Below are 13,837 nucleotides of genomic sequence, written 5' to 3' on the forward strand. Positions count from 1 at the left end.
TGTGTGGGGGGGACCTGTCCATGTCAACAAAAGTTCAAGTTCTACAGGCAGATCCTGAAACTGAAGCAGCAGAGCCCAAAGCCACTGCCACCCTGATGTAATATACCGCCACCCAGCCAGCTTACCAGTGTGATTAATGTAGCAAATTGTGATGCGCACTACATGCTGCCAGTATAGCTTCATATCGTGGCTGTGGTCTTGAGTCTTGTTGGCTTTGGTCCTCGCTGCCTCAGTTCAGGGTCCATCTGCAGAATAGCAGCTGCGTTCAAAGCAATTTGAAGCCTCTTTTTTGATCATTTATAATTGTAAAATAGCAGAGGTGACACACATGAAATGAGAGAATGGATAATGGCTTGAGCATGCAGATTGGCAAAGGACCAGTGGAAAAAACGCCAGTTGCATAGTCCTCGGCAAGACTTGCTGCCATAACTTGAGTTTAGGGAAAAGAAACAAGATTCACCTGTGGTTACCATGCCTGTGTAACGTGACATTCTGCTACAGCAGTTTGCGTTGGCGATATGTCTTGAATATTTACTTGTGTCTCTTGTTACTTGTCGTCATCTTCTCAGTGTTGTTTTATGCTGCTGCTCTGTCGTCTTCAGTGTGAGCAGCATTGCTTTGTGATTGGTGTGGCGGCAACTAATTTTTTGGCTGGGCATCAGCAGTCAGACTGAGCCATGGGCAAGCACTAGTTTGCGCCACTTCGCACAGAGGATGCCATGAAACCATGGTGTGCAAGTTGTGTTCCATCGACTGGTGGAGTGAGGATTTGCACTGTTGGATATAGAGGGTGTTAGGGATTTGCTCACCTTTCCTCCTCTTCATTAGTAAACATCTCCTTCGTGTCCAACGCCAGCGCTTCAGAACCGGGGAACTTGCCCTTGAGCGGGGATGCGGCACATAGAATGGCCGATTGAGTCAAAATTTTTACTTTGTTGGATCTTGTGCCCACACTCAGTGACCTTGATCTGAAGACACAGACTGACAAAGCGCAACGGAACTAGGACGAGTAGAAGAAACACGAAAAGACAGGACAGGCGCTGTCCTGTGTTTTCGTGTTTCTTCTACTCGTCCTAGTTCCGTTGCGCTTTGTCAGTCTGTGTCGTAGCAGTATGAACCAACTAGCCGACACCAAGGTCCTCTTGATCTGAAGCTTGCCTGACATTGAAGCAACCTAGGTGGACCACCTAGGTCGCATGACCTTGTGACATGAGCAAACTGCCTGCCATGGCAAATGACAGTTCAATTGGTCGCAAGAGGTTGCTTAGGAATAAGAGCAACCTGGGTCTCAAAAGCCCCACCGGTGGCTGCACCTGCCATTGCAGGGCAGTGGCACATTGATTAACTCTTTCGCTACTTACTGCACCATAGGTCATATATGACCAGCATTTTGAACCTGCTGCCAAAAATTCAAGAAGGCACTCCTGGACAAGCTGCGCCTCCTAGTTTGTTTCTATAACACCATCTCCTTGGTTTCAGTTTTGTATTTTTCCTTTTCTAACGCAAGGAAGCGACATGAAAAATTGAACTCTGACCAGACATACCGTATTTACAGGACTTGACTGTAATTTGACCCTCATGTATCGCATGTCAGGAAAAAAACAAAAAAAAACAACTTGGAGGTCACGTAAGCTTCACCTTTAAGAGTAGAATTTGATAACATTATCCAGCCGCTGCCACCACTTATCACCAGCCGCTACTGGCAGCAGCGCATGGGCGTGCCCGTGGGCACATTCCAGGAGGAAAATTTATTAGTCACTGCACTACTCATGCACATTTGCGCTATCATAGCGCTGCTGCACCCCGCAGTTCAGCAGTATGTCGGTCTAACATCGCCGTCTAGTGAAATCCCGCGTTTCGCAAACAGCTACACCACGAAATCACGTGGAACAGCTGAAAATTTTGCCTCCCTGCAGCCGCCGCACCTGCTTGTATCACCTGTTCTGAGTCGTTGAACTTGCGGCTCGGCGTGCAGTGCATTTCTTGGGCGTAAAGAATGACAGCCATCTTGAATGGTGCAGTGGTCAAGTGATGTGCCAGTGGCATTCAATGGCAGGTGTTGCCATCGGTGGTGTTTGGGTTGCAGCCTCTCACGATTAATTGAGCTGCCACCTGAAACGGTGGGCAGGGTGCTCAATGGCCCACCTTGTGGGCAGCTGAGCAGCAGCCTGCCACAAAACAGGCTTCACACAATAGCTAAATGAGGTGAATGGCCACTAAAACTGTACTTCAGTTTTTTATTAATTTTTTTCCTCAGCTATAAGAGAGAATTCTTAAACTTGTTGCAAAACATGTTAACGAGGAGCAGTCAAGATGGGCAAAGCCTCCAAGGTGGCGTCCTCATCCTGGCTTTATAGATTTAAGGACGTCCATTTGTCTGATTTCAGCTTGGACAGATAGGACAGTTCTGCTCAGCCCAGACTGTTGACAGGTGCCCGTCTGTAACTTTCGATTTTGTTGTAGCTGAGGAGATTCACTGTTTTCTGATCTTCTCTGAAGGTATCAGGCATATTCTGAACGATCCTGTTCCACCAGCAATGAACCAGATTGGGTTTTCGCGAAGGTCACGTTGGCACTGCATTGTAAAAAAACACTGTGCTCAAGAATTGTACAAGCGTAGCTTGTTGGGCAAGCTGGTGCATGGTAGAGAGACCAGCAGAAGACGACGCGTACACAATAGAAGGAATTCACACGAAGGAGTGTTGCTCCAGCGTTGTGCGTGTGAATTCCTTCTGGTTTCTCTACCTGGTACTGTGCTCATGGAATTGATGTAATGAAACATAAAACTGCGCGAAGGACAGGAGTAGACAGGACGAGCACAGGACTGCACTTGTTCTGTCTACTTCTGTCCCGTGTGCTGTCCATCACAGAGTTTCATCATTTCACACCGGCTAGCCCCCTATTGTACACTCCTGTAAGGAATTGACTTTTTTTTTCTTTGCTGATCAAAAAGTTTAGCATGAACTGTAACATTCAATACACATTTCTGATATAGCAACACGTGAAACATATATTCTAGTTCTCTTTTTTCCTTTTTTCTGACTGAATATACTTAATATCTTTGTGAATTTTTGTTTAAAGGCTCTCAAATTTTGCCAATCAAATATTTGTTCCTTGTAAGCAATGCGTATCCTGTTTTTTGTTTATGCCACTAAACAGCGAGTTCTATTACCCACACAATGATGTGCTGCATCAATGCAAAATAAATGAAAATTTTTGGGTGAATAATTGTTTTACGCACATCATCCAAGATGCCCGTTTTCCTACAGTAACGAAAGAGGATGACTTTTTGGGGATGTTGATTGTAATTACTCAACAACCATACCAGTTATCTGAAAATAAAATACAATCAATTCTGAAATCAGCGTGAAAGGTTACGTATCTGCCAAATATGGTTTCATTTCATGCAAAAATAACGAAAATAATTTTAATTTTTCTTCTCCCGCTTCCTTTACTGCTGTCGCAGTAAAATGCTAAGTTATGTTTGTAATGTTTTGTTACCATTACCAGTGTTTCCTTTTCGAGTCCAGATATGTATTTTTTATTTTGTTGAAGTAAGAAACTTGACAAGAGTAGCATTGGCGCCGCAATATGCCGTTCCACGAAATGTGCAGGGCTGGCGCACTGCCGGCACTTGCGGACGGTGCGCACGCACTTGTCGGGGCTGGTGCACCCCACCATCGTGTCAGGGGAAGGCGCTGAGGGGGGCCTGACACGGGATGCCTGGCAGCGCCTGTCCGCCTCAGGGTGCCTCGAGGACCCCCAGGAGCTGCACCGGCTCATCTACTTTGGCGGCATCGACCATACTGTGCGCCCACAGGTGGGGATGTGATGGTCAACTGTGACAGCCCACCTGTCATGTCTTGCCTCAGATGCTTGTCAACACATAATGGAATTAGGTTTTCCTGTGAATTTTTTAGGGATCAACCATTTCACATGTCCTTCGGTCAAGGCCAACTTTTGCGGTGATTGTGACCCATGATGACTCCATGCAATGGTACATGCGCAACGTCCAGATGACGCTGAATGCTTGTAAACAACACGGAGGGCTCCAAAGTCATGTGGGGAAGTTGTCTTTAGTGGGCAATGAGCACTGTACCGTGTCTTCGTGTCTTGGCAGTGTTAAAAACATGCCGCCTTGAGGGAAAATGGAGAACTACATTAGAAACGTAACTTCTATTTTTTGATTACAAGCCATATGCACAGCATGCTCGCGAGCAACTTGGCCGGTTCACACATTGATGCACGAAGTCATCGCTAGTGGGCTAACGATGCTCAATGGGCGCAGTAAGGAATGACTTAAACTGACGCGGTGCTGTAGCTTAAGAGAGAGAGTGATGGTCTGGCCCACATGATTAGCCAGCTGAGTGCTTTCGGTGTGCCTGCAGTCACTGGGAACTACACTGCGGAAGGGAGAGACAATGAGGGCCGCTTTCAGGTAGGGTGACTTGAGGTTTTCCATACTCTCACTCTTCAACTTACTTCATACGCAATGCTCTCTTTGCCATTATCTTATCACTGCATGGTAATTTTATTCTTTCTTTCCATTTAACATTTTATGACACACCTGGCACGCTCATATATCCTTTTTGAGGGCAATTCTGATAAGACAAACAAGCTTTTCTTGAAGGAGTGTGTATATGTGTAGTATATACACAGCACAACTATGTTGATACGTTCTAAAAAAAATCCAGACCACATAATTTTGACAAATGGAACTCTTGTATCTTAACTTCACTTCTTAAACATGTTGGTTAGCCTTTCTTGGCGCGAGGTTTCAGCTGCTCTTTCCGTAGTGCTCGGAGAATTCAGTTTGCATTTGCATTGCCCTTAGTACAGAAGAAATTTTGCAACATGTCTGGTCCGTCAACAGCTCACTGGTGTAATTAGCCGAGATCTCTTCCCTTTTTTTTTTCCGGATGCTTCATCCCTTTCATCAGTGCACTGTGGAAAACCCATCATGGCAGCTGCCTGACACAGTGTTCATGCCCTTCGTGATGTGTTCCACAGACATGGCCTGCTTGTATGTTAGCACATCATTAATGCCGTTTACATTAACCCAACAGAGTTGAGTCGAGCTTGTCCGTTGGAGGTTCGTGTAGATGCTGACAGGTTGCATAAAGGAGGCGGAGAGGCAAGTCAAGTTAACTCACCTACAGGGGGCAGAAATTGGAACCTGCTCTGTACTGGTGCCACCGCGCCTCCGAGACAGTGGTGGCATGGCACGATCTTGGACGTTGCCTTTTTAAGCTTGTACTCCAATGCTCGACGCTTGGCATTACTGCAGTTGTGCAAATCTATAATCGCCAATATTGAGCTCATGCAGACACAGAATCGTTGAGGTCATGCAGACACAGAATTGTTGAGTGCTACGTGGCTGTCTGACCCTCACGAGAGTCATGAGGGTTAACGCAAGCCAGTCTTGCGTGACATATTGGCATGAGCGGCCCGTACTGTTCTTGCATCTAACGAGACTGCCTGCCGGCTAGCGCCCTCGCTCTAGGCTGCGCAGGCAGATTTTATTTCTGCCTAGGGCACAAGTTATAGCGGCACGCGGGGTTCGCCGGCTGATCGCAGCGCTCGTTATCCGACTGCGGCACGGGTTGGGCTGTGTCCCCTACCCACTCATCTCGTTGCACGTAACGTTTCAGGTCGCACACGTGCACCGGTCCACCTGTCGGTTTCGACCGCAAGTCCTCGACCCTGTAAACGAGCGAGGAAAGTTTCTCTCGCACGCAGAACGGCCCGGTCCATTTCGGCGCCAATGAAGCCACAAACTGTTTGCTAGCGTCACTGAGAACATGCTGGTGTCGAAGCACCAGATAGCCCACTTCGTAGTGAACATCCCGGTGCGAGCGGTCGTACTGTGCTTTCTGCTGCGCCCTAACAGTACCCAGGTTGTGGCAAGCCTTGCATAAGGCCTCCATCATCTTAGCGTGCAGTTGCGTCGCGTATTCAGCTTGTGCTGACGAAGCGACTGGCGTTTTCCTGCTGTCCGGTAGAATCCGGTCCGTCGGGTCTAGCAGCTCTCTGCCCAGATTGAGAGAAGATGGCGCATACCAAGTCGAGCGGTTAATGGTCGAACGCAATGCAAACGGGATGTCAGGCAGATAGGAGTCCCAATCTTTGTGCCTCTCAGAGTATGCGACAAGCATGTGCTTAACGTTTGACTCGTTCTGTGTGGTTCGACTGAGCATGATAGGTGGTCGTTTTCTTGTGCTTAATGCCGATTGCAGCGCACGAATCAACGAGCACCTTCGCAGTGAAGTAGGACGCGTTGCTCTGCGCGTTTCTCAGCTGCTCTGGGAAACCGAACCTGGTGAATGCATCCATCATCTCCATGATCACTCGTGCCGTCAGCTTTCTAAGGGGGAAAAGTTCAACCCACTTGCTGAAGTGATCCGTGACCACCAGCATGAACTTGTTCCTACTCGGTGTCATAGGATACGTTCCGATGATGTCTCACGCCGCGATTTGCCAGGGAGTCTGGCTGTTAATCGGGTGCATGAGGCCGGGCAGTCGTCCACCTCGGGGCTTCACGCTTTGGCACACATGGCACGAGCGGGCATTGCGTATTACGTCCCTTCAGGTAGCGAAGCGACACAATTTAGTGTAAGTCTTGAGGCCGCTTGCATGCCCAGCGATGCACGAGTCTTGAAAGTAGCATAACAGTGCTGCTCTCAATGCTCGTGGTATCACCACCTTGAATGTCTCGTTTGTGTCGTTCTCGGAGGGGATATACCTCAGCAGGACGCCGTCGGAATCCAGCAGATACAAATCCATTGCGTTCACAGCACTTCCAGCTGTTTCCAAGCGCTCCGCACCGACAGCAAAACCAGTCGTCTCCGTGTGCGCAGCGGCCCTGCCGCCCGGCTCCCAGAGCCGGTCTAACAACTTTCGACAAAATGGATCCTTCTGCTGAGCTTTGAGCAGCTCCGTTCTGCTGAACACGATCCCCACGGAACTCGCGTAGTCCACGTGGTTCACGCTCTCGCCTGGTCGGTCGCGCGACCTTCCTCGCACTGGACAGGCGCTTGCGAGAGTGCCTCAGCCACAGCGTTGTTTTTCCCTTTGCGGTAGCGCAAGGTGAAGTCGTAACGCCGCAGCAACAGGGACCAATGCGGTAGGCGGCCGCTCGGCTCGCTGAGTCATCTCAGCCAGGTGAGCGCCATTTGATCCGTCTCGATCACAAATGCCACCCCATCGACGTAGTAGTCAAACTTACGCAGAGCAAAAACTATCGCGAGACATTCCTTCTCTGTCACCGAGTAGTTTCTCTCTGACAGCGTCAACGAACCGCTCATGAATGCTACCGGACGGAGAACGCCTTCACGCTCCTGAAGCGACACTGCTCCTAAGCCCAGGTCGTTTGTGTTGGTTTGGATCACATACTCCCTGTTTAGGTCAGATAGCTGCAACTCAGCTGTGTCAGCGAGCACTTTGATGGGGTCGCCCAGTGCATCCTCTTGCTCGTGACCCCAACTCCAGCGCTCGCCTTTCTGCAAAAGCTTTGTCAAAGGTGCCTGCAGCACTGCGCAATCTGGGATGAACTGGCGATAGAAGTTCGCCATTCCCAGGAAGCGTCTGAGACCGGCTAGATCTGTGGGCGACAGAAACTTAAGCAGAGCCTCAAGCTTATCATCACACGGTAGAATGCGCCCTCTGTCAATCGTGAACCCCAACAGTGTTATTCGGGTCGCGGCAATCTGTGCCTTCTTCGAGTTCAAAGTGATTCCCGCGGACCTCAGCTCAGCCTCTCTGGGGCGCCTCTCAAGTGGCGCAGGTGTTCCTCGAACGTTTTTGAGTACACCACGATGTCGTCCGGGTATGCGAGCGCATGTTTTCACTTCGCATCACCCAGAACACGGTCCATTCGGTGCTGATATGTAGCGGGTGCTCCTACCAAGCCAAAAGACATTCTCTTGAATTTTGAAAGGCCTCTATGACAAGTAAAAGCAGTTTTCTCCTTATCACGCTCATTGATTTCAACCTGAAAGTATCCGTGGCTAGCATCGAGCGTTGTAAAGTACTTCGCCCCACCTAGGTTGGACACTAGGGAAGAAATGGTTGGTATAGGGTACCACGTCTTTTCTAGGGGTGTGCGAATATTGAAATTTTCGAATACAAATCGAATAGGAATATGAAGAAAAAATGGCTTCAAATATCGAATCGAATATCGAATACCTGGTCAGCACAAAAAATAAATTCAGAAAAGATAAACAAGCAAAGATTGTAGCTGATATTTAAAAAAAAATAGTGTATGGCCTTTGCAACTGAAATAAACAAAACTAGACCGCCTGAGCACCATATAAAAAAAACGTGATGTGCGTAGAAATGTATACTACTTAATTGAACAGCATAACAGAATCCAACCTGTAATGTGGTCATGCAAAATGAAATCCATATTATGACAAGACTGGAAACTGAAATAATATGATGGCTAGTAAAACCTCATTATTAATTCGGAGCTCAGAGAACTGACAGAAATGCCCGGGTTATTCGAAGGTCGATTTATAAAATGCCCCGCGGCCCCGAAAAAAAAAACTGCCGAAAATGCGGTAGTCTTATGAGGCGGCTCTATCATGCAAGCACCTGTAATAAGCCCATGACGAGCACCGAGTTTCGGCATACTGGAAGACATCGCGAACATAAGCGAAATGGGAACGCACATTGACGTCGGAATGCCAAGACTGCTTCTAAAAAGGAAAAAAAAATTACCAGCGACGCGTCAGTCAGCGTCTGAAAGCCGCACGGAGCTGCGATTGGACTACTGGCGAATGCGCAGGCCGACACTCGATTGTCATTGCCACGGGCGAGTGGTGAAGCACAGAAACCAGCGGCCAGGTTATTTTTTTGACCTAGAGACAGGGGCCCTCTGAACATTGTCATGCCTGCCGTTACGCCCACTTAAAAGGTGCATGGGTTACAGTGTACCATGCAATAGGCAGGATTTTTACAGCATCGCTTGCCCTGTTGTGACACCTCGACTCGCCCCTTCGGGAGCCTCACGCGAAATTCCGCAAGTAGGCTTTCCCGCATAGCATAGTTGACCAAAACAAAATGGGGGTGGTGACGCTCAGAGAGTTATTAAGGTGACAGAACGAATGCCATGGGTGTGCACATTAATTATGTAACATATTGTCACAGGCCAGACGGAGAACAGTCGTAGACGTAGAGGGGGACCGCAGAACGGCCGAGGTTTTTTTTCGCCCAGAACAGAGCCAGCTCGAGCGCGCCTCACGCGAACGCGACCACTTCGTCCTCGTCACGGCTTAGCGCGCAGGTAGCTCGAGCCAGGTCCGTGGCATTAGTCCCCCGAAAAAGAAGAGCATCGTCCCGATGCGAGGGTATGTACAAAGCAGAAAACGAACAAAAAGAAACAAATTAAAACGCAGAACCCGAACACAGTTTAAAGTGGAGCGTCATCGCTCTCACGCGAGAAGTATGGCTTAAGTCGCATTACATGCACAATGTCAGTCCGTGGTTGCCGACGACCGGTAGCCACAGTTCCACGTGGAACAACCTCATAATCCACGTTTCCAACACGACGGAGCACCTCATATGGTCCGAAATATCGGTGCAGCAGTTTTTCGGACAATCCCTTTTGGCGGACAGGGGTCCACACCCACACACGGTCACCGATGTTGTAGGTAACCTCCCTGTGGCGCCGGTTGTAATGTCTGGAGTCCGTGTCTTGTTGAGCTGTGATGTGCAAACGAGCAAGCTGGCGAGCTTGCTCGGCTTGTTTGACAAAGGAGCCCGCATCTGGTGTCAAGTCATCATCCACGCACGGGAGCATGGCGTCCAGCATCATCCGCACTTCTCTGCCGTAGACTAGACGGAATGGTGTAAAGCGGGTTGTTTCTTGAGTCGCAGTGTTGTACGCGAATGTGATGTAGGGGAGTATTTGGTCCCAGGTTCTGTGCTCCATATCCACGTACATGGAAATCATGTCAGCCAGTGTTTTATTCAGGCGTTCTGTGAGCCCATTTGTTTGGGGATGGTATGCTGTCGTTGTTCGATGGCTGGTGTGACTCAGCTCAAAGATGTCGTGGACAAGCTGAGCTGTAAATGCCTTCCCTCGGTCTGTGATGACGACGGACGGAGCGCCGTGTCGAAGCACTATTGCACGCATAAAGAAGTGTGCAACTTCGAACGCTGTGCCTTGAGGGAGAGCCTGCGTTTTGGCGTAACGCGTCAGGTAATCGGTTGCAACAGCTATCCATCTGTTTCCTCCCGACGACAAGGGAAATGGTCCGAGGAGGTCCATGCCAACTTGTTCAAAGGGTATGTTAGGAGGCATGATAGGTTGCAACATGCCAGGCGGTTTCAGAGGCGGCGTCTTCCTACGCTGGCACTCACGGCAGGTCCGAATATATCGCTTCACACATGAGGCAAGGTTGGGCCAATAGTAGTTTTGCCGCACTCTGGCAAGTGTGCGCGTGAATCCAAGGTGCCCAGAGGTCGGCTCGTCGTGGCAGGCGAGGAGGATCTCGTGGCGGAGGGCGGCTGGTATAACCAGAAGGTAACTCTTACCACTGGAGGCGGAGTTTTTCTTATACAACACTCCGCCTCGAAGACATAGGGATGGCAGCCTACGAGCCAGGTGGGAGGGTATCGAGGGATGGTGACCTTCTAGATGCTCCATGAGCAGCTTCAACTCGTCGTCCGCACGTTGTTGTGCGATGATGTCGGACGACGTGACTGCACCAAGGAATGCTTCGTCTTCTGCGTTACCTTCGTAAGGTTGCACGGGTGAACGCGACAAGCTGTCAGCGTCGGTGTGCTTGCGACCAGACTTGTAGAACCTCGGCCGTTCTGCGGTCCCCCTCTACGTCTACGACTGTTCTCCGTCTGGCCTGTGACATCTGGTGGAGGTGCTGGGTATTCTCGGCTGATGCTCCATCCTTCCTCGGAGAGCCGAAGCACAAGCCCGGTGCCTCTTGTGCGAACCCCCGTCCATCGTGTCAGCCGCAGGCTCCGCGGCTTGTCTCCAGAATTTGGACTCCAGCCTCAAGAGAGCGCACCCATGGCTACGACCACGGCAGCAAGGTCAGACAGCGCCCCGTTCATACCTGCTTCTTTTGTAAGCCTGCAAAATCCCCGGATCCCGAAGCCCTTTCACGGCGGATACTCGGAGAACGCCCAAGACTGGCTTGATCAGTTCGAGCGCGTTGCGCGCTGCAACGGCTGGGACGACAGTGCTTAGATCCGGAACGTTTACTTCAGCTTAGAAGACGCCGCTCGGATCTGGTACGAAAACCGCGAGACGAGTCTAACGACGTGGCAGGACTTTCGTCGCCAGCTGTTGGAGACTTACACCAGCAGCGATCGCCGTGAACAGGCCGAGCGTGAATTGACCGCTCGCATTCAGCTACCAAACGAGAACGTAGCGATGTACGTGGAGGAAGTGACGCGCCTCTGCAACCGAGCGGACCCGACCATGACGGAAGAGAAAAAGCTCAGACACCTGATGAGAGGCGTGAAAGAGCAATTGTTCTGCGGTCTTGTGCGAAGCCCGCCCAGAACAGTCGCCGAGTTCCTCTCCGAGGCTGTGCTCATGGAGAGGGCGCTCCAGCAACGGTACAATTTCTACGACCGGCAGCTAAACCCTATCTCGGCTCTACACCCCCTGGATGCTGCTTCGGGGGCCAATACAAGCTCCCTTCGGGACATCGTGCGTTCTGTGGTCCGTGAGGAGCTGCAGAAACTTCAGGGGATTTTTCCTGTGGACTCTCTGACTAGCGCCATTCGGGAGGAAGTTCAGCAGGCGCTCAGATCGCCCGTCGCTCCAGTAGAGCCGCCACCACAGCCAGCTGCTTGGCCGCCAGCGACGTATGCGGACGTGCTGCGCCGTCCTGCGCCGGTTCCCTGCGCACCACCGTATGCCCCTTCGGTAGTCGCAGTACACGCCGAGCAGCCGGTTCCCTACTGGCAAGCTCGAGGACAGGCGCCGAGGAAGACCGATATTTGGCGTGCGCCAGACCGACGTCCCCTGTGTTACCATTGTGGCGAGGCCGGTCACATCTTCCGGCGGTGTCCATATCGGCCTCTGGGATTGCGAGGCTTGTCTGCAGGTAGCTCGAGCCAGATCCGTGGCAATATTACTGAAGGATAAAAAGAAATAAACGCGCTTTCGCATTGCAAATGTTAGAAGCGGGTCGTCCCCGATCTTCTTCCCAACACGTGTGGTATGTGGGAAAGCCCACTTGCGGAATTGCACACGAGGACAAGCCTAGCGGCATCGGAATGCGATCGGTCCACGCAATAAACGACAGAGAAGACAGGGCCTTTGTATTGTTTTCCTGGAACTTTAAGCTCTATATTCAGATAAATTGCTCAGATATTGTGGTTTTCCCGCAGTCGAAATTGCGAAAGTCGGCGCGGTATACGATCGCTGCCGAGTATTCGGAAATTTTCGAATATTCGGAAATTCTCGAATATCAATTTCCCGATTACGAATATGAACAGAGTATGAAATATATTCGATTCGTATTCGAAATTTCGAATATTTGCACGCCCGTAGTCTTTTCTCGTAACCTCATTCAGTCTGCGGTAGTCCACGCAAAGTCGGTACGTATAGTCTTTCTTCGGAACTAAGGCTACCTGGAAGCCCCAAGGGCTATTAGACCTCTCAACAACGCCAGTGTCGATAAGTTCGTCTAAGGCGCTGTCCAGTGCTTTTCTCTTAGCCAAGGTCATTGGTCTAGGATTGCACTTCCAAGGCAGTGCGTCACCCGTGTCTATTCGGTGCCTGACTAGGGTAGTGACGCCAGGGCGGTCAGTGAATGTCGCGATGTATTTGCAGAGGAGCGATGACAACTGTGCCTTCTTTCTCTTTGACATGCTGTTCACATCCGACAACAAGGGGTGCGCTGACCTTCCCTGCAGGGCAGAGCATTTTCTACCGCGGCAACCTTCTCTCTGCCCTCTCTCTCAGCGGCGATTGTCCGCTCGCCTCCTGGTTCTCGGGCTGGCGGGGTGGATTTGCCCGCTTGCGCCGCGTTCGGAGTCTGAATTGTCTGCGACGCCGCAAGTGCTTTCGCGAAAAGCTTCAAGGCGCATGACGTGCGCTCCCTGTAGCCACTGCTGCTGATATCTATCACAATACCTGTCTTGGCTGGGAAGCCTCGTCCAAGAATTACAGGAACGGATAAAGAGGAAAGATGAACGAGGCGTTGTCGCCGCACGCGTCTTTCCCAGCAAACCACTATCGTAGCTGCACCGCTTGATTCTGCTGTGCCGCTCGTGAAGCGAAAAGTGGTATCGCACTCTCTCAACTGGATTTTGTTCCCGTGGAGATGGTTTAACACCTCGTTACCGAACAAAGAAGCGCTTGCTCCTGTATCGAGTAACGCGATGAATTTCTTTCGAGCTATCGTTAGCTCAATGAACGGCGTTGACAAGTGAACAGAACTTCCTACGCGACATGCCAATGGCACTAGCAAACAGGGGTTCTCTGTGTAGGCCGCGCGGGATCGAAGGTCGATCACCGGCGGCTTTGGCTGTTTCCCGACCGTGTTTGGTCACGGGAGGAGAGCGGCCACACTCGTGGGCGAAGTGCCCTGGCTGGTTGCACCGGTAGCAACGTATGCCTGGGCCCCAACGGGCTAGGCACTGGTCGCCACATTCCGGTCGGTCGTATCGAACTCGCGGTGCGGGTGGTGGGGGCCGCTCGTGCGGCCGCGTGTCAGCCTCGCGATCTCGCCTAGGTTCGTTCTGCTCTGCGGCAGTGTGTGCTGTTCGCAACGCATAGCTGAATGGGTCCAAAGCGAGGTCGGACAACTCCCAGCCCCTTGGGACACGCTCGTCAGGAAACTGAGCTCAGGATGGACTG

General features: G+C 50.8%; 1 protein-coding gene across 1 annotated transcript in view; it reads left to right on the forward strand.

Moving 5' to 3' along the window:
- Positions 1 to 13,837, forward strand: part of LOC144122146 (small G protein signaling modulator 1-like) — a 202,067-nt gene that overhangs the window by 126,209 nt on the left and 62,021 nt on the right. The window contains 1 exon segment of the mRNA XM_077655710.1: positions 3,615 to 3,820. Coding sequence (XP_077511836.1) covers positions 3,615 to 3,820 — 206 coding nt within the window.

The sequence above is a fragment of the Amblyomma americanum genome, chromosome 2, assembly GCF_052857255.1.
Source record: "Amblyomma americanum isolate KBUSLIRL-KWMA chromosome 2, ASM5285725v1, whole genome shotgun sequence".
Lineage (NCBI taxonomy): Eukaryota > Metazoa > Arthropoda > Arachnida > Ixodida > Ixodidae > Amblyomma > Amblyomma americanum.